The 26708-nt window shown below is 36.4% G+C and overlaps 1 protein-coding gene across 1 annotated transcript in view; it reads left to right on the top strand.

Moving 5' to 3' along the window:
• SCAMP1 (secretory carrier membrane protein 1) overlaps positions 1-26708 on the top strand; it is a 109675-nt gene that overhangs the window by 56720 nt on the left and 26247 nt on the right. Inside the window, exon 7 of the mRNA XM_082620318.1 lies at positions 26169-26270. Within this exon, the coding sequence (XP_082476444.1) occupies positions 26169-26270 (102 nt within the window). The remainder of the gene's footprint in view (positions 1-26168; positions 26271-26708) is intronic.

The following is a 26708-nucleotide window of genomic DNA, read 5'->3' as shown; positions in this document are numbered from 1 at the left end:
TAAAAAGCCAGTTTTCTGCCATTTATCACTTGAAGTCACTTGGTTCCTTTTATTCCCTTTCTTTGCCAGTGGAAATAAAAATGCTTTGTGGAACATTTTTACTTCTGGCATTATTAACCCCTGGGCTAAATTCTTAGCTGCATCTCAACCCTTTAGAGTATATGTATCACAAATATGTTAATTATCTGGGCTTTACTGTTTGGAGCAGAACTGAGAGGAATAGTTTTTTTAGGAGAAAGTTGAAAGTATTTTAAATCACTAATTAATACACCTTCTCAGTGTATAACTTTGGCATTTTCTTCACCCAGATTGCCAGTGGTTTCTGGGTCTGTTAAGTCTCTTCTAAAGTATCTGGTAAAGTTTTTAAGACATTTACTGATGACAGATTTCTCCCTTAAATATGGAAATCTTAAACCAGATACATTGGATATGATTATTTATATTAAACACAGGGTTTTAAATAGACTTTACGTATTCACGTAAGTGCTTTATTTGAGATCTATTTTGACAGGGATTACTGCCTTTTGAGAAGGGGCAGAGTCACAGGATGTGCAAGTGTTTCATATTCTGTTTCAAGACTGATGATTAAGAAATGAAACACAAGCATCTGAACATATTACGTAAGTCAGTAGAAAATGGGTAACTAAAATCTTTTAGGCCAGATGCACATATTTCTTAAAAGAAGTTGTTATTGAAAGCATTTAGTTTTTATTAATCAGACTCTGGAGTGAAGCTAAAGTGCTTTTTAAACGTTTTTCAAGTTTTATTCTTCTCTGACTAATGATGTATTTGCCTCTATTGCCATATTTAAATACCTACTGTGAACTTGATTTCTTCAGGTTTCCCTAGAAGTGAAGAAAAGAATGGTAAGCAATAAGAAAAACATGGCAGGGATTGATTTTAGAATAAACCAGTCATTGCAAACATACAAGTTAGAGGGACATTAGGTCTGAGAATGTGATCAGATTTTTTTTTAGTTGTCTGGTGAATTTTTTTCCCCCCCTTGTAGATAGGTGGTAATTCCAAGTTTCTAGAGTAGCTGTTATCTTTGTCATGGGGTGCTGAAAATAACTAGAGGGCATCTTAGGAAGTCTTTATTCTAGAATGATCAGTTCTTTGTTTTTTGTCCCTTAGTTAGTTGAAGTTGCATTTGCAATTGCCATATATAGTTAATCTCCTTCTTTGCCTCCCTGTTGACTCATAATCTAAAAGTAAAACCTTTCTAAAGGTTAATAGTTAACTTTGTTATCAAGAATTTGTTGTACTTTGCTTAATAACGTGATGGCTGAGTAAACCTTCTTTGTATATAAACTCTTAAGCTGCGAAGAAAAATATAACTGTTTTAACTGAATTATAAAATGCCTTTAGATTGAGTTAAAGTATTTGCTAATAGCTTTAGAGCCTACTGAAAAAAATTAAATCTACATTTAAGTGATTATAATCAATAATCTCATATACTAAATCATACTGATAATTACATTTAATGATTTTAAAATGTGATAAAGGTTGATTCCCTTTAGGAATAATCATTTTAAAATTAGTTACCATGCATGAGAAGTTGGTTTTCCAGTGTCATCTGAGTTTCTGTTTCAGTATTTCATTTACAAGTTTGTTATTGAGTTCACTTGATGCTCTTAGGGAGATGTTAAGATAAATAACTAATGATTGTAAAGCAGTTAGAAAATAGGTACCTAAGGTTAAATTAATCACTCACTGAACACAGACACTATATATTAGGCTGGAGATACAAAGAAGACGTGGTACTTGCCCTGTAGAAATATATAATATATGAGTTTAAAAGTAGGCATTACTGAAACTTTGGTTAGTAGAATTTATACAGTAGAACAGAGTAATATTCAAACACCCCCAAAATTTGAAATACAGAGTAATTTAATACTGATATCATACCTGTGATATATCTCTAAATAGAAGATTAGTTATTTTCAAGTGAGTCTTCTTGGATTATCTTTTTGAGGATTTATGTTTTTAATAAACATTCTTCTCTGAAATCAGAAAAAAAAACCCAAACCTTGTTTCTACTGGAACCATTGAAATATCAGAATGTCCATGAAAAAGATGAGTTTTAAACTGTATAAAATACTGTTCTATATGAATATGACTTCTCTTAGTGTTACTGAACCAAACTTGGGTCCACTCACCTGTGTGCAGTAAAGCCAATCTACTGACACCGGGTTGTGGTGAAGGTAAGTGCAGCATTTATTGTAAAGGTACCATACAAAGAGAACAGGTGGCTCATGCTCAAAAACCCCTGAACTCCCTGAAGTGTTTCAGCAAAACATTTTGAAAGGCAAGGGGAGGGAAGGGTGTCCCAGGGTATGTGATCAGCTCATACACAATTCTCTGACTGGTTGTTGGTAATGTAACAGGGGTTAACGTTATCAATGCATAGGCGCCAGGAGGTCTGGGGGCTACATGCTCATGCTTGTCAAGTAGTTAATTTCTTCTGTTTGGTGGTAGTTCTAGCATCTATAAAACAACCCCAGAAGTGTGCATCAGATATTATTATCTAGGTACTTCAGAGAGGTGCTACAGTGGAGGATATAAGGGAATGAATGGTCTGTCCCAGGAAGGCCCCATAGGGTCCTGCTCAGTTACATTAGTTTTCAAACAAGAAGCTCCTTTTACTGATATATGCAAAGGACTTTGACCTCCCTGAATTAATCCCATTGACTGAATCTGAAGGAGAATTTTATAGAGAAGTTTCAAGCATATGTGCTTTTCAAAATTAAGTTTATTAGGTATCAGAATTAAACTCAGAGTTGTCATTTACATATTTTTTAAAAGACTAACTTTGTTCTTAATTTTATGCTTCCACAAATCACCAAGCATTATGTAAATACTTTAAAATATTAGGTAATTATTAATGAAGCGGTGTTTTGTTGAAAAAGTATGATTATTGGAAACAGACTGAGAAAGGGTTAGAATTCTGGCTTCCCCACTTAAAAGCTGTGTGCTGTTACAAAAATGCAGTAAAACCTCTCAGTGCCTCAGGTTTTTGAGTATAAATTGGCCATAACATTTGCAGAGTTGCTAAGAAGATTAGAGGTAATATGTGCAAAATATTTGTCTTTAAAGGTGGTCAACAAATGGTAGCTGGAATGTTTTATTTTTTTGTTTTTGTTAGGTTTTATCATTTACTTTTTTTTTTTTTTTTTTTTGCGGTATGCGGGCCTCTCACTGTTGTGGCCTCTCCTGTTGTGGAGCACAGGCTCCGGATGCGCAGGCCCAGTGGCCATGGCTCACGGGTGCAGCCGCTCCATGGCATGTGGGATCTTCCCAGACCGGGGGTACGAACCCGTGTCCCCTGCATCGGCAGGTGGACGCTCAACCACTGCGCCACCAGGGAAGCCCTATCATTTACTTTTGATGATCCATAAAACAGTTACTTGTTATAAGTTATTTTTTGCTGCTTTTAGTTCATTGTTCTTTGGTACCCCAGTCTAACCTGGAGGAAATCATAATGTACACTAAACTGTATGTAGGTTCTTTGTATTGCTTGATAAAAATAAACTTTAAAAAATGTTGTCTGGAGCAGAAGCAAGAAGAACTACAATCCTGCAGCCTGTGGAACAAAAACCACATTCACAGAAAGAGAGACAAGATGAAAAGGCAGAGGGCTATGTACCAGATGAAGGAACAAGATAAAACCCCAGAAAAACAACTAAATGAAGTGGAGATAGGCAACCTTCCAGAAAAAGAATTCGGAATAATGATAGTGAAGATGATCCAGGACCTCAGAAAAACAATGGAGGCAAAGATCAAGAAGATGCAAGAAATGTTTAACAAAGATCTAGAAGAATTAAAGAACAAACAAACAGAGATGAACAATACAGTAACTGAAATGAAAACTACACTAGAAGGAATCAATAGAGAATAATTGAGGCAGAAGAACGGATAAGTGACCTGGAAGACAGAATGGTGGAATTCACTGCTGCAGAACAGACTAAAGAAAAAAGAATGAAAAGAAATGAAGACAGCCTAAGAGACCTCTGGGACAACATTAAACGCAGCAACATTTGTGTTATAGAGGTCCTGGAAGGAGAAGAGAGAGAGAAAGGACCCGAGAAAATATTTGAAGAGATTATAATCGAACCCTTCCCTAACATGGGAAAGGAAATAGCTACCCAAGTCCAGGAAGCACAGCGAGCCCCATACAGGATAAACCCAAGGAGAAACATGCTGAGACACATAGTAATCAAATTGGCAAAAGTTAAAGACAAAAATTATTGAAAGCAGCAAGGGAAAAATGACAAATAACATACAAGGGAACTCCCATAAGGTTAACAGCTGATTTCTCAGCAGAAGCTCTACAAGCCAGAAGAGAGTGGCATGACATATTTAAAGTGATGAAAGGGAAGAACCTACAACCAAGATTACTCTACCCGGCAAGAATCTCACTCAGATTCGATGGAGAAATCAAAAGCTTTACAGACAAGCAAAAGCCAAGAGAATTCAGCACCACCAAACCATCTCTACAACAAATGTTAAGGAACTTCTCTAAGTGGGAAACACAAGAGAAGAAAAGGGCCTGCAAAAGCAAACCCAAAACAATTAAGAAAATGGTAACAGGAACATACATATCGATAATTACCTTCAACGTGAATGGATTAAATACTCCAACCAAAAGACACAGGCTTGCTGAATGGATACAAAAACGAGACCCATCTATATGCTGTCTACAGAAGACCCACTTCAGACCTAGGGACACATACAGACTGAAAGTGAGGGGGTGGAAAAAGATATTCCATGCAAATGGAAATCAAAAGAAAGCTGGAGTAGCAATACTCATATCAGGTAAAATAGACTTTAAAATAAAGAATGTTACAAGAGACAAGGAAGGACACTACATAATGATCAAGGGATCAATCCAAGAAGAAGATATAACCATTATAAATATATATGCACCCAGCATAGGAGCACCTCAATACATAAGGCAAGTGCTAACAGCTATAAAAGAAGAAATCGACAGTAACACAATAATAGTGGGGGAGTTTAACACCTCACTTACACCAATGGACAGATCATCCAAACAGAAAATTAATAAGGAAACACAAGCTTTAAATGACACAATAGACCAGCTAGATTTACTTGATATTTATAGGACATTCCATCCAAAAACAGCAGATTATTGGGGCTTCCCTGGTGGCGCAGTGGTTGGGGGTCCACCTGCCGATGCAGGGGATGTGGGTTCGTGCCCCGGTCCGGGAGGATCCCGCATGCCGCAGAGCGGCTGGGCCCGTGGGCCATGGCTGCTGGGCCTGCGCATCCAGAGCCTGTGCTCTGCAGTGGGAGGGGCCACGGCGGTGGAAGGCCCATGTACCGCAAAAAAAAACAAAAACAAAAAAACAAAAACAGCAGATTACACTTCCTTCTCAAGTGTGCACGGAACATTCTCCAGGATAGGTCACGTTTTGGTAACAAATCAAGCCTCAGTAAATTTAAGGAAACTGAAATCATATCAAGCATCTTTTCTAAGCACAATGCTATGATATTAGAAATCAATTACAGGGAATAAAACGTAAAAAACACCAACACATGGAGGCTAAACATACGTTACTAAATAACCAAGAGATCACTGAAGAAATCAATGGGGAAATCAAAAAATACCTAGAGACAAATGACAATGAAAACACGATGATCCAAAACTATGGGATGCAGCAAAGGCAGTTCTAAGAGAGAAGTTTATAGCTATACAAGCCTACATCAAGAAACAAGAAAAATCTTAAATAAACAATTTAACTTTACACCTAAAGGAACTAGAGAAAGAAGAACAAACACAACCCAGAGATAGCAGAAGGAAAGAAATCATAAAGATCAGAGCAGAAATAAATGAAATAGAAACAAAGAAAACAATAGCAAAGTTCAATAAAACTAAAAGGTGGTTCTTTGAGAAGATAAACAAAATTGATAAACCATTAGACTCATCAAGAAAAAGAGGAAGAGGACTCAAATCAATAAAATTAGAAATGAAAAAGGAAAGTTACAACAGACACTGCAGAAATACAAGCATCCTAAGAGACTACTACAAGCAAATCTATGCCAATAAAGTGGACAACCTGGAAGAAGTGGATAAATTCTTAGAAAGGTATAACCTTCCAAGACTAAATCAGGAAGAAATAGAAAATATGAACAGACCAATCACAAGTAATGAAATTGAAACTGTGATTAAAAAATCTTCCAACAAACAAAAGTCCAAGACAAGATGGTTTCACAGGTAAATTCTTTCAAACGTTTAGAGAAGAGTTAACACCCATCCTTCTCAAACAGTTCCAAAAAATTGTGGAGGAAGGAACACTCCCAAACTCGTTCTATGAGGCCACCATCACCTTGATACCAAAACCAGACAAAGATACTATAAAAATAGAAAATTACAGACCAATATCACTGATGAATATAGATGCAAAAATCCTCAACAAAATACTAATAAACAGAATCCAACAACACATTAAAAGGATCATATACCATGATAAAGTGGGACTTATCCCAGGAATGCAAGGATTCTTCAATATATGCAAATCAATCAATGTGATACGCCATATTAACAAATTGAAGAATAAAAACCACATGATCATCTCAATAGATGCAGAAAAAGCTTTTGACAAAATTCAACACCCATTTATGATAAAAACTATCCTGAAAGTGGGCATAGAGGGAACCTACCTCAGCATAATGAAGGCCATATACGACAAACACAGCAAACATTATTCTCAGTGGTGAAAAACTGAAAGCATTTCCTCTAAGATCAGGAACAAGACAAGGATGTTCACTCTCACCACTATTATTCAACATAGTTTTGGAAGTCCTAGCCATGGCAATCAGAGAAGAAAAACAAATAAAAGGAATACCAATTGGAAAAGAAGAAGTAAAACTGTCACTGTTTGCAGATGACATGATACTATACATATAGAATCCTAAAGATGCCACCAGCAAACTACTAGAGCTAATCAGTGAATTTGGTAAAGTTGCAGGATACAAAATTAAGGCACAGAAATCTTTTGCATTCCTATACACTAATGATGAAAAATCTGAAAGAGAAATTAAGGAAACACTCTCATTTACCATTGCAACAAAAAGAATAAAATACCTAGGAATAAACCTACCTAGGGAGACAAGAGACCTGTAGGCAGAAAACTAAGACACTGATGAAAGAAATTAAAGATGATACAAACAGATGGAGAGATATACCATGTTCTTGGATTGGAAGAATCAATATTGTGAAAATGACTATACTACCCAAAGTAATCTACAGATTCAGCGCAATCCCTATCAAATTACCAATGGCATTTTTTACGGAGCTAGAACAAAAAGTCTTAAAATTTGTATGGAGACACAAAAGACCCCGAATAGCCAAAGCAGTCTTGAGGGACAAAAACGGAGCTGGAGGGATCAGACTCCCTGACTTCAGACTATACTACAAAGCTACAATAATCAAGATAATATGGTACTGGCACAAAAACAGAAACATAGATGAATGGAACAAGATAGAAAGCCCAGAGATAAAGCCACGCACCTATGGTCAACTAATCTATGACAAAGGAGGTAAGGATATACAGTGGAGAAAAGACAGTCTCTTCAATAAGTGGTGCTGGGAAAACTGGGCAGCTACATGTAAAAGAATGAAATTAGAACACTCCCTAACACCATACACAAAAATAAACTCAAAATGGATTAGAGACCTAAATGTAAGACTGGAAACTATAAAACTCTTAGAGGAAAACATAGGAAGAAGACTCTTTGACATAAATCACAGCAAGATCTTTTTTGAACCACCTCCTAGAGTAATGGAAATTAAAAGAAAAATAAACCAATGGGACCTACTGAAACTTCAAAGCTTTTGCACAGCAAAGGAAACCATAAACAAGATGAAAAGACAACCCTCAGAATGGGAGAAAATATTTGCAAATGAATCAGTGGACAAAGGATTAATCTCTAAAATATATCAACAGCTCATGCAGCTCAATATGAAAAAAAGAAACAACCCAATCCAAAAATGGGCAGAAGACCTAATTAGACATTTCTCCAAAGAAGACATACAGATTGCCAACAAACACATGAAAAGCTGCTGAACATCACTAATTATTAGAGAAATGGAAATCAAAACTACAATGAGGTATCACCTCACACCAGTTAGAATGGGCATCAGAAAATCTACAAACAACAAATGCTGGAGAGGATGTGGAGAAAAGGGAACCCTCTTGCACTGTTGATAGGAATGTAAATTGATACAGCCACTATGGAGAGCAGTATGGAGGTTCCTTAAACTACTAAAAATAGAATTACCATATGACCCAGCAATCCCACTACTGGGCATATACCCAGAGAAAACCATAATTCAAAAAGACACATGCACCCCAATGTTCACTGCAGCAGTATCTACAATAGCTGGGTCATGGAAGCAACCTGAATGCCCATCGACAGATGAATGGATAAAGAAGATGTGGTACATATATACAATGGAATATTACTCAGCCATGAAAGGGAACGAAATTGGGTCATTTGTTGAGATGTGGGTGGATCTAGAGAATGTCATCCAGAGTGAAGTAAGTCAGAAAGAGAAAAACAAATATTGTATATTAATGCATATATGTGGAACCTATAAAAATGGTACAGATGATCCAGTTTGCAGGGCAGAAATTGAGACACAGATGTTGAGAACAAACGTATGGACACCAAAGGGGGAAAGTGGCGGGGGTGGTGGTGGTGGTGGTGTGATGAATTGGGTGATTGGGATTGACATGTGTACACTGATGTGTATAAAATTGATGACTAATAAGAACCTGCTCTATAAAAGAAAAAAGTTGAAATGATATTTGCATTTCTGTACATGGTTATGTGCATGTTATCAATGGGAAGAAATATACAAAAATACAGCTAATAAAGAGAGTTGTAAAAAAATTTCTGATAATCTAGTCTTTCAAGTGGAGTTTTTGTCGATTTATGTTTGATGTAATTACACGTATGTAATTACATTAAAATTATATGTAGTTTATTTACATTTTTGTTTATCTTTAATGATGTACATGAATTTATATCTAATATTTATAGCTACTACTTACCATATAAAGCATATCTGTTACATACCTTTTTCTTTCTTTACCTTTTAGATTAATAAAGTATTATTCTATTTTTCATCTATTCTTTTATCATTTTTTATTATAGGTCTACAGACAATGAATTCCTTTAAATTTTGTTTGAAAACATTTTCATTTCACCTTCATTTTTTAGCTTTATTGAGGTATAACTGAAAAAATTATAATATATATAAGGTATGCAACATGGTGCTTTGATATTCATACACATTGTGAGAGCATTACCACAATTGAGTTAACACATCCATCACCTCACATATTTACCTTTTCTTTCCTTACAATGTACTCTTCTAGCAAATTTCAATTATAGAATACAGTATTGTCAACTGTAGTCACTAGGTTCTACATTAGATACTTAGACCTTATTCATCTTAAAAGTTTGTATCCTTTTACCAACTTCTCCCCATTTACTGCAGCCACTGGTAATCACCATTCTACTCTGTGTTTCTATGAGTTCTACTTTGTTTTTAAAAAATTCTGCATATAAGTGATAACCATGAACTATTTTTCTTTCTCTGTCTGGCTTACTTCACTTAGTGTAGTGCCCTCCAGGTTCATTCATGTTGTTGGAAATGGCAGGATTTCCTTCTTCTTTAAGGCTGAATAATATTCCATTTTATTTATATACACACACACTACACACACACACACACACACACACACACACACTCTACATTTCCTTTATCCATTCTTGCATCAGTGGACACTTAGGTTGTTTCCATACCTTGGCTATTATGAACAATGCTGCAATGAAAATGGGATTACAAATAATCTCTTCCAGATAATGATTTCATTTCCTTCAGATAAATACCCAGAAGTGGAATTGCTGGATCATATGGTGGTTCTATTTTTAATTTTTTGAAGAACCTCCATACCCTTTTCCACAGTGGCTGCACCAGTTTACATTTCCATCAAGTGCCCAGGCATTCCCTTTTCATTAGAAACAATGGCTTGTAATTTTCTTTTTTTGTAGTGTACTTGTCTGGTTTTGGCATCAGGGTAATGCTGGCCTTGTAAAATGAGTTTAGAAGTGTTCCCTCCTCTTCTGTGTTTTTTGAAAGAGTTTGAGAAAGATTGTTATTAATTCTTCTTTAAATGTTCAGTAGAATTCACCAATGAAGCCATGTGGTCTTGGACTTTTGTTTTGGGGAGGTTTTGGTTACCGATTCAATCTCCTTACTAGTAATCGATCTGTTCAGATTTTCTGTTTCCTCATGATTCAGACTTGGCAGGTTGTATGTTTCTAGGAATTTATCCCAGTATAAACTCATGTATTAAATTCCCTTTTCTCGTCTTCCTCACCAACACTTCTTATTTCTTGTCTTTTTGATAGTAGCTATTCTAACAGACATGAGGTGATATCTCGTGGTTTTGATTTGCTTTTATCTGATGATTAGCAACATTAAGCATCTTTTTGTGTATCTGTTGGCCATCTGTGTGGCCATTCTGCCCACTTTTTAATTGGATTGTTAGGGGGTTTTTTGGTATTGAGTTGTATGAGATTTTTAATATATTTTGGATATTAATCCCTTATTATATGATTTGCAAATATTTTCTCCCATTTGGTAGGTTTCATTTTGTTGACGATTTCTTGTGCTGTACAGAACTTTTTTTTTTTAAGATTTTTTTTAAAGGTCAGGTCTTTATTTACTTATTTTTGAAGCTGCGTTGGGTCTTTGTTGCTGCGCGTGGGCTCTCTAGTTGCAGTGAGCGGGGGCTACTCCTTGTTTGCAGTGTGTGAGCTTCTCATTGCAGTGGCTTGTCTTGTTTAGGAGCATGGGCTCTAGGTGCACAGGCTTCAGTAGTTGTGGCACGTGGGCTAAGTAGCTGTAGCTCGCAGGCTCAGTACTTGTGGCACACAGGCTTAGTTGCTCCATGGTATGTGGGATCTTCCTGGACCAGGGATCGAACCTGTGTCCCCTGCATTGGCAGGCAGATTCTTAAGCACTGCCTCACCAGGGAAGTCCCGAGAAGCTTTTTTATTTGATGTAGTTCTACTGGTTGATTTTTGTTTTTGGAGTCAAGTCCAAAAAATCATTGCCAAGACTGATGTTGAGGAGCTTACCACCTATGTTTTCTTCTAGGAGTTTTATGGTTTCAGGTCTTATGGTCATGTTTTTAATCCATTTTGAGTTAATTTTTGTGTATGGTTTAAAATAGTGGTCCAGTTTCATTCTTTTGTATGTGGCTGTCCAGTTTTCCCAGCACCATTTATGGAAGAGACTGTCCTTTCCCCCATTATATATTCTTGGCTCCTTTGTAGAATGTTAATTAACCGTATATGTGTGCGTTTATTTCTGGGCTCTCTATTATGTTCCATTGATCTATGTGTGTGTCTTTGTGCCAGTACCATACTGTTTTGATTACTATAGCTTTGAAATATAGTTTGAAGTCAGGGCACATGATTCCTCCAGCTTTGTTCTTCTTTCTCAAAGTTGCTTTGGCTATTCAGGATCTATTTAAGTTTCATACAAATTTTATAATTGTTTGTTCTATTTCTGTGAATCTGAAAAATGCTATTGGTATTTTGTTAGGAATTGCATTGAATCTGTAGATTGCCTTGGGTAGTATGGTTATTTTACAATACTAATTCTTCCAATCCGTGAGTGTGGAATATCTTTCCATTTATTTATGTCTTCAGTTTGTTTCATCAGTGTCTTATAGTTTTCATTGTGTAGGTCTTTTACCTCCTTGGCTAAAATTTCCCTAGGCATCTTATTCTTCTTCTTTTTTGGTGCAATTGTAAAGGAGATTTTTTTCTTAATTTCTCTTTCTATTAGTTCATTTTTTGTGTATAGAAACACAACAGGTATTTGTATATTGATTTTGTGCCCTCTAACTTTACTGAATTTGTTTATTGGTCCTAACAGTTTTTTGGTGGAGTCTTTAGGGTTTTCTATGTAAATATCATGTCATCTGCAAATAGTGACTATTTCACTTTTGCCTTTCTGATTTGGATTTTTTTTTTCCTTGCCTAATTGCTCTGGGTAGGACTTGCAATACTATGTAGAACAAAAGTGGTGAGAGAGGGCATCCCTGTCTTATTCATGATCTTAGAGGAAAAGCTTTTAGCTTCTCACCGTTGAGTATGATGTTAGCTGTGGGCTTGTCATATATGACCTTTATTATGTTGAGGTATGTTCCCTGTATATCCTCTTTGTTGAGAGTTTTTATCATAAATCGATGCTGAATTTTTGCAAATGCTTTTTTATGCATCTATTGAGATGATCATATGATACTCATCCTTCATTTATTTTGTTAATATGGTATATCATATTGATTGATTTGTGGATATGGAACCATCCTTGCATCCCTAGAATAAATCCCACTTAATTGTGTTTTATGATCCTTTTCATTTGTTGTTGAATTTGTCTTGTTAATGTTTTATTGAAGGTTTTTTGCCTCTATGTTCATTAGAAACAATGGCTTGTAATTTTCTTTTTTTGTAGTGTACTTGTCTGGTTTTGGCATCAGGGTAATGCTGGCCTTGTAAAATGAGTTTAGAAGTGTTCCCTCCTCTTCTGTGTTTTTTGAAAGAGTTTGAGAAAGATTGTTATTAATTCTTCTTTAAATGTTCAGTAGAATTCACCAATGAAGCCATGTGGTCTTGGACTTTTGTTTTGGGGAGGTTTTGGTTACCGATTCAATCTCCTTACTAGTAATCGATCTGTTCAGATTTTCTGTTTCCTCATGATTCAGACTTGGCAGGTTGTATGTTTCTAGGAATTTATCCCAGTATAAACTCATGTATTAAATTCTTAATTTCAGTAGTTTCTTTCATTTTTGCCATGTGTACTTGAACATTTTTTAAAGATTTTATTCTTATGAAATTTTGTTAATGTCTTTGTGTGCACACTTCAGTATCTAGAATGCTCTGTGAATTTGTTTTGTATTGTCCATATTTTACTCTTGGTATTTAATCATACCGTGCATCTTTTGGTGTACTTAACAAGACTTGATTGAATCTGGATATGGTGAATAAAGAATTGTGGAGGATTCTGATGATGTTCAGTTGTTTCAGAGCAAGTTCACCTTTGCCATGCTTGTCAGTTAGAGCATAAGTCAGGGGCTGAGCTGAGTTAAGGCTGAGTTGCAGTTTTGTTTAATTTCTGTCTATGTCTGGTTCTGCCCTAGGCATAGAGGTTAACCCTCTAGGTTTTTAATTGAGAACCTGATATGTTCACTTGGGCTCCTCCCTCAGCAAGTCCTGGACTCACACAGTATAGTCCTGTGATCCCTAGAGGGGAGAAGGGAGAGAGGACAACATCCTTTTAGAGGGTCCATGACATGAAAACTATTTCATAATAACATTAAGATGTTGTTCTCTTACAAGTATACAGTGGAATTTTCCAGAGGCTTACATGACTTGCAAAGAGTTTGAATGTAGAAACAGAAAAGAGAATGCAGCTATCTTCTATTAAACCAGACATTAAAGAGGTTTGCAAAAATATAAAGTAATGCTACTCTTTTTGCTGTTTTTTTTCAGTTTTCATGAAAATGTTATTGTAAGCAATTTATTATCTAAAAAATTAGTTGAATGCTTTAAATATTTCTCAATTTTAGTTTCTCATTTGGTAAAGCAAGAGCTACAACCCCATATAAGCAAATGTTCCTTGAGATGCTCAAAAATAAAGAGGTCCTGAGACCAAAAGTTTCAGAATTGCTGTTCTAATCCTTTTCCCACTAGGGAACACTGCAGAAAAGTCTCCTCTGCTTTCAGAGGCTCTGCTTATCTCTCTAGCTTCTGTATTTGGTACATGCCTTGAGAGAAAAGTTGGCTGCATGTTTGGGCTAGTTTTATGCTTCTCACTTCTCACTTCTCATCAGTATTTTGTTACAGTGCATCCTTAGTTTTGTGTTACGAGTCCTGTGAATTTGCCAAATCTCAGTTGGTTTGTCTGTTCCCTGGCAGCAGCACTCTCTGCAGGCAGAATCTGAATTTTCAACTTATTGTCTTGCATTCAGGAAAAATGAATTGAGGCCGTAGAAAGTCCGCTTACATTTCTGTAGATCTCTTCCACCCCAGAATCAGTCTATTCCTGGATGCTTCAGCAGATTTAAGCAGATTTTTTTTTTCCCATTTTATCCTACTGTTCTAGTTGCTCTTGGTAGGGATGTGTTTGACACCAGCTTTTCTGTCATATTTGGAACCGTAAAAATAAAATTAATTTATTTGGTGCTTAGAATTTCCATCTCTGCTTACATTGCTAATCTGTTCTTGCATACTGTCTAGTTTATCCATTAGAACCCGTAGCATATTAATCACAGTTGTACATTCCTGATCTGGTAATTCCAACATCCTAGTCATATCTGACTGTGGTTCTGATGCTTGCTCTATCTCTTCAAACTGTTTTTTGCATTTTAGTATGCCTTGTAATTTTTACTTGATAGCTGGTCATGATGTACTAGGTAAAAGGAACTGCTGTAAATAGACCTTTAGTAATGTGATGGTAAGGTGTGAGGGAGAGGAAGCGTTCTGTAGGCCTGTGATTAGGTCTCTGTCTTTCAGTTAGCTTGAGCCTCTGGACTGTGAACTGCACCAGTGCTTCTCAGTCCTTCCTCCTCCTCAGGTAGGACAGGCTGGCCTACAGTGGGCTGGAGTTGGGTATTTCTGTTTCCTCATGTAGGTTAGGCTCTAATAAAACCGCAGCAGGTTGGGCTCTGGTTAATTAGTTTCTCCTGAGGGCAGTCCTTGTTAAGAACAGAGTGCTCTAGAGTATTTGCAGATGGTTCAGTTTCCCCACCTCCTCCCGGAAGCCTGAGGGGATTTTTTTCTCTAAAGAATTCATTCTGAGAACCATATTGAGCTGTTGTTGGTAAAATTCACAAATGTGTGGGATTCCCCATATGACTAGGTCTCCCTGGAGTTTTTAACTCTTCAGAGTTGTCCACTCTGAGCCTCTTGTCAATTACAGTTCAGAATTCCTCCCCTGGCAATGGTTGCTGCAGAGGTTTCTGCTTATGGGTTTTTGCTCTAATAACTTTTGATTCTCTGTATTCATCTATCTGTCTCCCAGTTTTGGGGTTGCAGTTAGCCCTCTGGCTTCACTTCTCTTTCAGATCTAAGAAGAGTTGTTGACTTTTCAGTTTGTTCAACTTTTTACTTGTAGGTAGGATGGTTTGCTACTTCTAAGCTTCTTCCAGGTATACTTTTTCTTTTTTAAGATTTATTATTTATTTTATTTTTGGCTGCGTTGGGTCTCTTAGTTGTGGCATGCAGGATCTTTTGTCGTGGTGCGCAGGCTCTTCATTGCAGTGCGCAGGCTTCTCTCTAGTTGTCGTGTGCGGGCTCCAGAGCTCATGGGCTCTGTAGTTTGTGGCATGCAGGCTCTCTAGTTGAGGCGTGCAAGCTCAGTAGTTGTGGCGTGCGGGCTTAGTTTTCCCGTGGTATTGTGGGATCATAGTTCCCTGACCAGGGATCGAACCTGCATCCCCTGCATTATAAGGTGGATTCTTTACCACTGGACCACCAGGGAAGTCCCTCAGGTATACTTTTTAAAAGTAAGCTATCTCTGGGCAGTAGACAGTATATTTTTGGTCCTGTTTCTTTAGAACATACTTAGTATATGTAGGGATATTGCACCTTTTATGTTGGAATATTTTGCTAATTGAAATTAAAAATTAAATATAATTGAACTATAACACTATTTTAACATCTTGGAAAGTGTTATACTAGTGTATGAACCAGAAAGTCAATCAAATTTTTTCTGTAAAAAGATACTTTATATTTGATTTTAAGTGTAAAAACATCCAAAGCTCAGGAGTTGATATTAGTTCATTTTTATGTTGTTTAAATAGTCTTTCAAGTTAGTTTAATGTACGTTAAAATACTGACTTTTGTAATTAAGTTGACTCTTTTTCATCCTGTTTGTATAACCAGAAAAAGAGAATTTTTCTTTTTTGATTCCAAAGTGAAGTCTCATATTAAATTTATCTTAAGGAAGGGTAATTATTCTTTCTATACCTGCAAGAGGAACCTACTGTTTAGCTTCTTACATGTGTATATAAATATATAGTGCTTTAGAGCCTACAAGTCTTGTTCAGTACTTTATATTGTTTAATGTTTAGAATCTTTCTAGTGGCTCATTAGTTGCTAAGATTTTCACCTAGGCCTTCAGACTGGAAATTTAGGGCTCCTGTTTTCCTTTCTACTTTATTATGTTTACATTATTATTTAATATGCAGAATCTAGGTAACTCAGTGATCTCTGTTCAGTGGGTTAATTAATCTTAGAATACAGTTGAACCTTGAACAAATGGGTTTGAACTGCTTGGGTCCGCTTATACGTGGATTTTATTCAATAAATACTACTACAGTACTACATGGTCCATAGTTGGTTGAATATGTGGAGGTGGAACCTTGGATACAGAGGGCTGACTGTAAAGTTCTATACGGATTTTTGACTGGGGCGGGGGTGGGGTCCGAACGCCTAACCCGTTGTTCAAAGGTCGGCTATATTTACTGGCAATGTTTATTTCTTGAATGGTTCTTTATCCACAGTAGTTAAGAGCTTACTATTCATTACAAAGTTCTGTACCAGCTGAGTGTTGAGAGTGAGGAGAAGGAAAATGGTCTGTTAATTTTTATGTGGCTTATTTTATAGTAGTTTTTCTAGTGTGATGAAAGGACCCTTGGTATTCTCCTTTCAGAGAGCTTAAGGTTCTCCCTTTTCTAACTGTATATCTGTGTAAAGCTGATTTTCTTAATTTTCAACCATAATAATATAGAATAGATTGAGGGCAGAAGCTGATATGAAAATCCATAGAGAATGTAGCAGTGCTGGGGATTTAAAAACTCTGAAACTGACACTTCCTTCTGTGTACACTTGAAAGAATGTATATTCTGCTTTGGTTGGATGAAATGTTCTGTTAATATCAGTGTGGTCAAAATGGTTGATAGTGTTGTTCAGGTCTTCTGTATTCATACTGATTTTTTGTCTGCTTGTTTTGTCAGTTCCTGAGAATTGACAAAATGTTGAAATTTCCAACTTTAATTATGGATTTTTCTCTTCTTTTAGTTTTATCTTCATGTAGTTGGACACTCTTGTTAAGTAGATATATATTTATGATATGTTTTCTTTGTGCTTTGAATTCCTTATCATTATGTAGTTTCCCTCATTATCGCTGGTATAATAATCCTTTTATGTCATCTGTTTTATCTGATATTATGACAACTATTCCAGCTTTCTTTTAATTTATGTTTGCATATTATATCTTTTTCTATTCTTTTACCTTTAACCTACTAATGTTTTTATATTTATAGTGACTTTTTTTGTAGGCAATCTTTATTTGGGTCTTGCTTTTGCATCCAAGTTGGCAGTCAGTCTATATTAATTGTGCATTTATGCCATTTACATTTATTGATCTGATTAGATTAGAATCTGTCTTTTTACAAACTATTTTCTATTAGTTCCAACTTTTGTTTCTTTTTTATTCCTTTTTGTCTTCTTCTGGATCAATTGAGTATTTGTAAATAATTTTATGTTCTCCTATGTCTTCATTATTTCTACCTCTTATCAAAATCGTTTTTAGTGATGCCTGAGTTTTTATAGTATACATTTTTAATTGTCTTGGTCTATGTCCAAATTATAATATTCCTATTCATGTGTACTGTAAGGACATTCCAAAAGATTACTCCCATTTTCTTCCCCAGTTCTTTGTGCTATTTTTGGTAGGTATTTTATTTTTACATACACTAGAAATATACAATGCATTGCAATTACTTTTGCTTCAGACAGTTGTCTCTTATAAAAATTAAAAATAGAAATGAATTTTATAATGGACTTCATTAAAGCCATTTCATCACTTTTCATTTTCTTATTTAGACCCAAGTTTCTGTCTCATATCATAATTGTTTTGTCAGAAGAATTTTGTTAAATATTTCTTTTAGTACAAGTCTGCTGGTAACCAGTCCTTTAGTTTTTCTTTCTTTTTTTTTTTTTTTCTTTGCGGTACGTGGGCCTTTCACTGTTGTGGCCTCTCCCGTTGCAGAGCACAGGCTCCAGATGCATAGGCTCAGCGGCCATGGCTCACGGGCCCAGCCGCTCCGTGGCATGTGGGATCTTCCCAGACCGGGGCACGAACCCGTGTCCCCTGCATCGGCAGGCGGACTCTCAACCACTGTTGAGAAGTTCCCACCAGGGAAGCCCTAGTTTTTCATTTTTGAAAGATATTTTTACTGGGTATAAAATTCTGAGTTCAGTTTTTTTTTCTTTCCATATTTTAAACGTCACTTTGATGTGTTCTGGCTTGCAGAGCTTTTGATGAGATGTCTGTTATAATTCTTGTTCTGTTTTTTTTTTTTTTTTTTTTGTGGTACGCAGGCCTCTCACTGTTGTGGCCTCTCCTGTTGCGGAGCACAGGCTCCGGACGCGCAGGATCAGCGGCCATGGCTCATGGGCCTAGCCGCTCCGCGGCATGTGGGATCCTCCCAGACCGGGGCACGAACCCGCGTCCCCTGCATCGGCAGATGGACTCTCAACCACTGCGCCACCAGGGAAACCCCTCTTGTTCTGTTTTTAAAGTATTTTTTCTCTTTCTGCCTTCAAGATTTTTTCCTTATTTCTGATTTTGGGCATTTTGATTATGATGTGCATGTTTGTGTGTTCATTTGTGTGTGTTTTGGTGTGTATCTTTAGTGTTCTCTAATGTTCTTGGATTTGTCATTTGGAGTATTTAGTTAATTTTGGAAAATTCTCAGTCATTATCTGTTTAGGTAATTCTTCTGCCACTTCTTTTTTTTTTTTCTGGAATTACTGTTATATGTATGTCAGACTGCTTGATATTGTCCTTCAGCTCTTAGATGCTCTGTTCTTGTTTTGTCCACTCTTTTAATCCTTGCATTTCAGTTTGTATAGTTTCTATCTTCAAGTTCACCCTCAGCTGTATTGAGTGTATTGATGAGCTTGTCCAAGGTATTCTTCATGTCTATTACCATGGTTTTCATTTCTACCATAGTCATTTGCTTATTTTCTATAGCTTACTTATATGCTGAGAGTCCTCTTTATTCATGGTATCTACCTTTTTGACTGGAGTCTTGAACATATTAATCATAGTTATTTTAAATTTCTTATTTAAAATAAGAGTGCTAGATACCTCAAAACTCAAGCTGTATTATTGTTCAGTATTCTTTGTTGACAGAAGTGTCTTAGAGGCATATTTGTAGGAAAAAAATATATGTTCTTAAGTTTTCTCTTTGATAAGAGCCTTGTGTAATATGATGAAAACAGTTTAATTGTGATCTAGAGTCTAACCAATGTTAACTTGACTTCTATTTTGCTTTAAATTAATTAGTTTTGCTGTTCAAAGGTAATTTGAAAATGGTTGGCTATTGGCTGCGTTTAGCTGTTTAATGCTTTCTAAATTGAATTGCAATTCAACTGTGAGATTTTAGTTGTCACTCAAGAAAATCTTTGACTAATCAAGTAAAAGTTTTAGTAAATTATAGTCCTATTTTCTTATTACCTGCAAAATACTATTCTGTCTATTGTATCCTCCCTGACTTTTTCTAAAAGGAAGTATTTTAAAGAACCTAAATTATTACAAATGAAAAAATTTATAATCTTCTCATATAAGAAAGACTGAGCATTTGGGATTAATTTAATGTAGATAGTGGTATTCTTTTGATTGATGATTAGCTTTCTTGGACAAGATGGAATTAAAATAACATCCTAGAGATAGTTTTATCACATGGTTAAAAACATCAGTGTACACAGACAGGTCTCAGCATTTCTGTTACTAGCTCTGTTTTTGGATCATTTAACCTCTCTGAATCTGTTTATTCATCAGTAAAATGGAGTCAATATTAGTGTCTACCTCATGGGGGTAATGTAAGCATTAAATGGGTAATGCATGTGTTTGCCATGGTTCCTGGCACATAATGTTGAACAAATGTTAGCTGATATTGCAAAATAGGGAGTCAATTAAGTATAGAAGTTCCAAAGCTTGAACCCAGGTTGTGGACTAGGTTTAAAATTGTCCAAGTTTAAAATTTCATTACATACAAACTTTTTATTATGCCCCCTGCTTTTAGCAGAACACAGATGGAAAGAAGACAAAGTCTAGGGTCCCTTCCATCCCAGTTCTATGCATTTTAGTTTAGGCTAGTGAGTGTTCTTAATAGATTTTATATCACAGATTCCAATGGGAATCTAAAATTTGTGACTCCTCTTCCTGATGCAGACATACAAAATATTATGCACAATTTGGGTGGGTTCGTGGTGCTGCCTTTTAAAGCCTACTTATGGAACCCTGTTCTTGGAGAAAGAATTGATTTTGGCACAAAAGCATTAGGGGGAGAATGAGGCTGGTTTAGATAGCCTTGCATCTTAAAGTGACTAAGACAAGGAAAGCAGCTGTATTTCTTAGGTTCCTTTTTATTCTATTGCCTTTACATCATCTGCATCATCAGGAATTTCATGTATTACTTGATTCTGGTAGTAATGAAGTTACCACCCATGTCCCAGAAAATTTCAAGATTTTATCAGAAGCCAAATGTCACTTCTGTAGGCAGAATATTACTTCTGTGAGCAAAATTGTTTGCAGTGCAGTACTCTACTGGTGTAAGAGAGGTACCAACAAGTAACATTTATTGATTGTTTCCTATGTGCCTGTACATCCCCCACTAAGCACTTTACATGTATTATTTCATCCATATAAAGGTAGATTCCACTGTTGTTCCTATTTTGCAAATAGAAGATCTCAGATTTAGGCCTAAATTTTCTTTGAAGTTATACAACTTTAACTGGAAGAGTCTGGATTCAAACTCAAATCTTTCTCTAAAGCTACATGCTCTTAACTACTATGCTGAGTTACCAAAAGTAAAACGTTTAGTACTTTAGTTAAGTTGTACCCATTTATTTTGGTTAAATGTAAAATTTCTGTTCTCCCTTTTAAAATAATGAAATACTTTGTCTTCCCTGATTCCTCAAACTGTAGTTGTGATTAATCTCTGTTATTGATATGTAATGTGAAATAAAAGGTTTATGTGATCTTAATACAGTTTTTCTGAGATTTTTAATAATAATATAGGGAAGGATATTTTTATGAAAGGTGTACTATAACTTGTCAGTATGTTATTTGAAGACAGTTAAACCAAAAACAACTGGCTTATTTGAAATTAAGTTTTCCAATAGGCTTTGATCTGGAAGAGCCAGGATGGCAAGCGATAGGAAGCTTTTATTATTTAGTTATCTATTCTGATGAAGAAATTGGTTACATAGTTGGATCTATTATGAATAAATATTCAAAATACTTGAATACAGGTACTTCACTGTAAACTGAGGCGGATTACAATTTAAAACTACTTAGCTTAAGTCAATTGATAGTGTTTTTCTAACTGTAGTTCTACTCTTTCTTCTTTGGATTAAAATGGCTGTGTACAAGCTGGGTTGTTTAAACAGTCGCTTTGTAACCTCTTTCTATATACAAGACCCATCGCCTTTGCTTTGGTATGCCAATAGACATTGTCTACACCCGCAATGATGTTTTTTCTTCTGGACCTTTTCTGATTCTGGCTCTGGTACAGCCCTCCACTTGAGGGGTGGGGAGTGGTTATCTGGCCCTGTAAGAGCTTCGCAGACTTACCTGGCTGTTAAAGCAACTCAAATGAACTTGAAATTCATGTGATGATTGTATTGTTTAAGTTTACACTTCACAGAGTTTTCTACTGTTTAGTATACGGGAAATTATTTATACTTAATGTGCTTTCTAGCACTATGACTACCTCAGTTTTTTGCATATGTCTTTAATAAATTTTAGGCTTTTGACAGGGAATTGAAACCCGGTATTGTAAAATCGTTTTCACAGGGGAGTCAGATTCACTTTTTTATTTTAAAAAAAATTTTTTTAATTTTAATTTAATTTTATTTTATTTTTTTGCGGTACGCGGGCCTCTCACTGTTGTGGCCTCTCCCGTTGCGGAGCACAGGCTCCGGATGCACAGGCTCAGCAGCCATGGCTCACGGGCCCAGCCGCTCCATGGCATGTGGGATCTTCCCGGACCGGGGCACGAACCCATGTCCCCTGCATTGGCAGGCGGACTCTCAACCACTGCGCCACCAGGGAAGCCCTTTTATATTGTTTTGATATGAAGAACTATATTTTCAGTGACTGCTTGTATAGTTAAAAACAAAGTAACCTTTTAAAAATTTGAATTTGGGGGCTTCCCTGGTGGTGCAGTGGTTGAGAATCTGCCTGCCAATGCAGGGGGCATGGGTTTGAGCCCTGGTCTGGGAAGATCCCACATGCCGCGGAGCAAATGGGCCCGGGAGCCACAACTGCTGAGCCTACGCATCTGGAGCCTGTGCTCCGAAGCAAGAGAGGCCGCGATAGGGAGAGGCCTGCGCACCGCAATGAAGAGTGGCCCCCGCTTGCCGCAACTGGAGAAAGCCCTCGCACAGAAACGAAGACCCAACACAGCAAAAATAAATAAATAAATAAATTTAAATTAACACTTGTTTGTTGGGCTGCCCCACATTCTAATCTAGTTGTGGTGTGACCACCACAAACAGGACTTTTGGCCACACAAAGAATGTGTCTACAAAAAAAAAAAATTTGAATTTGATTTTACATTTGTAATAATTTGGATAGATTAGATAGAGGAAGATTTGTGCACTCTTGTAAGAGTCCAGATAGTTGTAAGACCTTGTAAGAGTCCAGATAGTTGAGTAAGTGCTGGCACATGGAGTTTAAATCTCAGAGAAAGTTGAAATATTTTTAAAATAATCATTTGTATTAGCATGGTAAATGTACACAAAATGAACTTTACTGTCTCCTTGTCCAGAAACAGGATAGTTGGTTGATAACATGAGGCAAACACAGTCTATCAAGAAAGATATTTAGCCTCCTTCAATAGTAAAAGTAGAAAAAATGAGTTTTAAGGGCTCCGAGGTTTCCATTTCATCAACTTAGTATACTAGCTGTGCTTTCATAGGTACTAACTGTACCTATAAAAGAGGAAGGCGAACCAAGTTTTACCTTCCTCCATTTGTATTTGAGAGCAATGTTTTAGAAGTAGTTCCTTTTTAGTAGGACAGCTTAAATTTTAAAACATATTCTGTACCTTGTAATAGATTTCTTAGAGGTTGTTATTAGGCAGTTTCAGCTTCTAGACTATATCTGTGAGCTTGGAACTAAGTAGAAAGATCCGTCTTTGGTAACTGAAATAGCTGTTGTGAAGCCTTTAGAATTAGTCTATTTATGAGGCCCTTATTCAGAGAATATATTACATATATAATTTTAACCATTCTGATATTCTGGTTTCTTGGTACATAAATAATAAAGCAAGATAATAATTAACAAGAAAAAAGAAAATATCTATGAGCCATGCTCACATAAACAAATGATAAGTAAATGAAGTGGAAGGGACAAATCTTCTCTAATGAAGACTTCCAAAAATGTGTTTTGGGGTTGGAATAGTCACTGGGATGAACAGGAATGGAGTAAACTTAGGACATTTGAAAATCTTGCCAAACAAATCAAATTCAACAGTATGTTTAAAGATACTGTGTCATGATCAAGTGGGTGCAGCTTATTCTTGGAATTCAAGGTTGGTTTAATATTAGAAAATTAGTTATTGTAATTCACCATGTTACAAACTAAAATGGAAAAACCACATGATCATCTTGTTGTTGTTGTTGTTGTTTTTGCGGTACACGGGCCTCACACTGCTGTGGCCTCTCCCGTTGCGGAGCACAGGCTCCGGACGCGCAGGCTCAGTGGCCATGGCTCACGGGCCCAGCCGCTCCGCGGCATGTTGGATCTTCCCGGACCGGGGCACGAACCCGTGTCCCCTGCATCGGCAGGCGGACTCTCAACCACTGCGCCACCAGGGAGGCCCCACATGATCATCTTAATTGATGCAGAAAAAGCATTTGACAAAATCTAACAACAATCACTTTTATGATAAAAACACTCAATAAACTGGGAATAAAAGGTAACTTTCTCAACTTGATAAAGGGCATCTATGAAAAACTGTAACAGCTAACATCATACTTAATGGTGAAAGACTGAAAGGGGTTTCTGCTTAAGATCAAGAACAAGATAAGGATGTTCATTCTCACCACTTATATTCAAATTGAAATGGAAGTTCTAGGCAGTATAAACAGGCTGGAAAACCAAGTAAGAGGCATCAAATTAGGAAGGAAAAAGTAAAACTGTCTTTATTCACAGATTACATAATCATCTATGCAGAAAATATAAATGGAGAGATATACCTTGTTAATGGATTGGAAGACTCAACATTATGATGATGTGAATTCTCTCAAAATGGATCTATAGATGTGATGCAATCCCAGTAAAAATCCCTGCATGTTGTTTTATAGAAATGAACAAGGTGATTCTAAAATGTATATAGGAATGTAATAGTCTAGAATAGCCACAACAACTTTGAGAAAGGACAACAAAGTTGGAAGATTAACACTACAAATTTGAAGACTTATTAGAAAACCCAGGTAATTGTATTGACATAAACGTTGACATATAGAACAATGAGACAGAATAGAGTGTCCAGAAATAAACGCACCCATATATATATTACTGATTTTTTTAGAAAGGTACAAAGGTAATACAGTATAGAAAGGATGGTCTTTTTAAGAAATTATGCTGGAATAATTGCGTATCTGTATGCAAAAAAGAACTTTAATCCATACCTCATACTATATTTTAAAAATTAACTAAAAAAGGGACATAGACTTAAATGTAAAACCAAAAAAATATAAAACTTCTGGAGAAAGACAAGAAAAAAAACTGTTTCCTTGTCTTTGGCACAGATTTCTTAGATACAGCAATAAAATCAAGATCCATAAAAGAACAAATTGATAAGTTTTGTCTTTTTATGAAATCCAATTTTTGTTCTTTAAAAGACACTCTTGGGATTTCCCTGGTGGCACAGTGGTTAAGAATCTGCCTGCCAATGAAGGGGACACGGGTTTGCGCCCTGGTCCGGGAAGATCCCACATGCTGCAGAGCAACTAAGCCCCACGCACCACAACTACTGAACCTGCGCTCTAGAGCCCATGTGCCACAACTGCTGAAGCCCACATGCCACAACTACTGAAGCCCATGCGCCTAGAGTCCATGCTCCGCAACGAGAGAAGCCACTGCAATGAGAAGCCCGTGCACTGCAACGAAGAGTAGCCCCCACTCGCCGCAACTAGAGAAAGCCCGCACGCAGCAACGAAGACCCAACACAGCCAAAAATAAAATTAATTAATTAAAAAAAAAAAGTTAAACTTCTGTCTATGTGTTCTAGCCATTCCACTTCTAGGTAGTTACCCAGGAGAAAAATATATGTTCATATGTAGACATATGCATGAATGTCCATGGCAGCTTTGTTTATAGAAGTAAAAAACTAGAAACAATCTAACTGATCATCAACAGGTGAATGAATAAACAAACTGTGGTGGTACTATACAATGGAATACTACTCAGCAATGAAAAAGAATGGACTTTTGTTACATGCAGCAACATGAGTGAATCTGAAAATGTGCTGAATGAAAGAAGGCAGACAAGAAAAAAGTGTATACTGTATGATTCCCATTTAAATAAAACTCTGAAATACGAATTTATAGTGACTGAAAGCAGTTGGTGGGGAGGGAGGGATTAACCAGGAACACAAGGAAAAATTTGGAATATGTTCACTATTTTGATTAGAGAAGGTTCATAGTTATATACTTATGTCAAACCTTACCGAATTGTATATTATAAATACTTGCAGTTTATTGTATGTTAATTATAATTCAGTGAAGCTATTTGATAAAAAATAAAAGGAAAACAAAATAATTTTTCTTTTGCCAAGATGTTTTGCAGTGCAGTTGGAAATTGAAAAGACAAAGTGAGGCTGGAATCATAATAACAACATCGTCTAGTACTTGGATAAATGGTTCACATACATTATTATGTTATTATTTTAATTTCAAGTCTCAGGTAGTTGCCACTGGTATTTTTAAAAATATTTTTTAATGTTTGAATGTCAGTCTACAAGTGAATGTAAAGGCATTGAGAACAATGACATTTTCCCCTTTCTTTTTCTCCCTACTCTCTTCCTTTTTAAAAACAGGAGTGACAGTTCATTCAGATTCTTTGTATTCTTTTTCGTCTATATTTGTCAGTTTGCTGTACATGTACTCCAGGCTGCAGGATTTCATAATTGGGGTAACTGGTAAGTCATTTTCTTTAATTACTCTAGTTATAATCTGTTCATCTAGTATCCTAATATAATTTTTGGATTCCTAAAAATATTTGACATAGAAAAACCAGATTAGCAAAAGTATACAAATAATAAAAAATGCAATTTAAAAGTTTCCTAAGGAATAACCTTTGAAGGAATTTAAGAAAAGGCTATCTGTTATGTGTAAAGCACTATTTTAGGTATACAAACATATATTTTCTTTTTTTTTTTTTTTTTTTTTTTTTGCTGTACGCGGGCCTCTCACTGTTGTGGCCTCTCCCGTTGCGGAGCACAGGCTCCGGACGCACAGGCTCAGCGGCCATGGCTCACGGGCCCAGCCGCTCCGCGGCATATGGGATCCTCCCAGACAGGGGCACGAACCCGTATCCCCTGCATCGGCAGGCGGACTCTCAACCACTGCGCCACCAG

This window comes from Mesoplodon mirus, assembly GCF_964341445.2.
Source record: "Mesoplodon mirus genome assembly, chromosome: 5".
Classification (NCBI taxonomy): Eukaryota; Metazoa; Chordata; class Mammalia; order Artiodactyla; family Ziphiidae; genus Mesoplodon; species Mesoplodon mirus.
The sequence above is the reverse complement of the archived record's forward strand: the minus strand, read 5'-3'. Positions and strand labels throughout refer to the sequence as shown.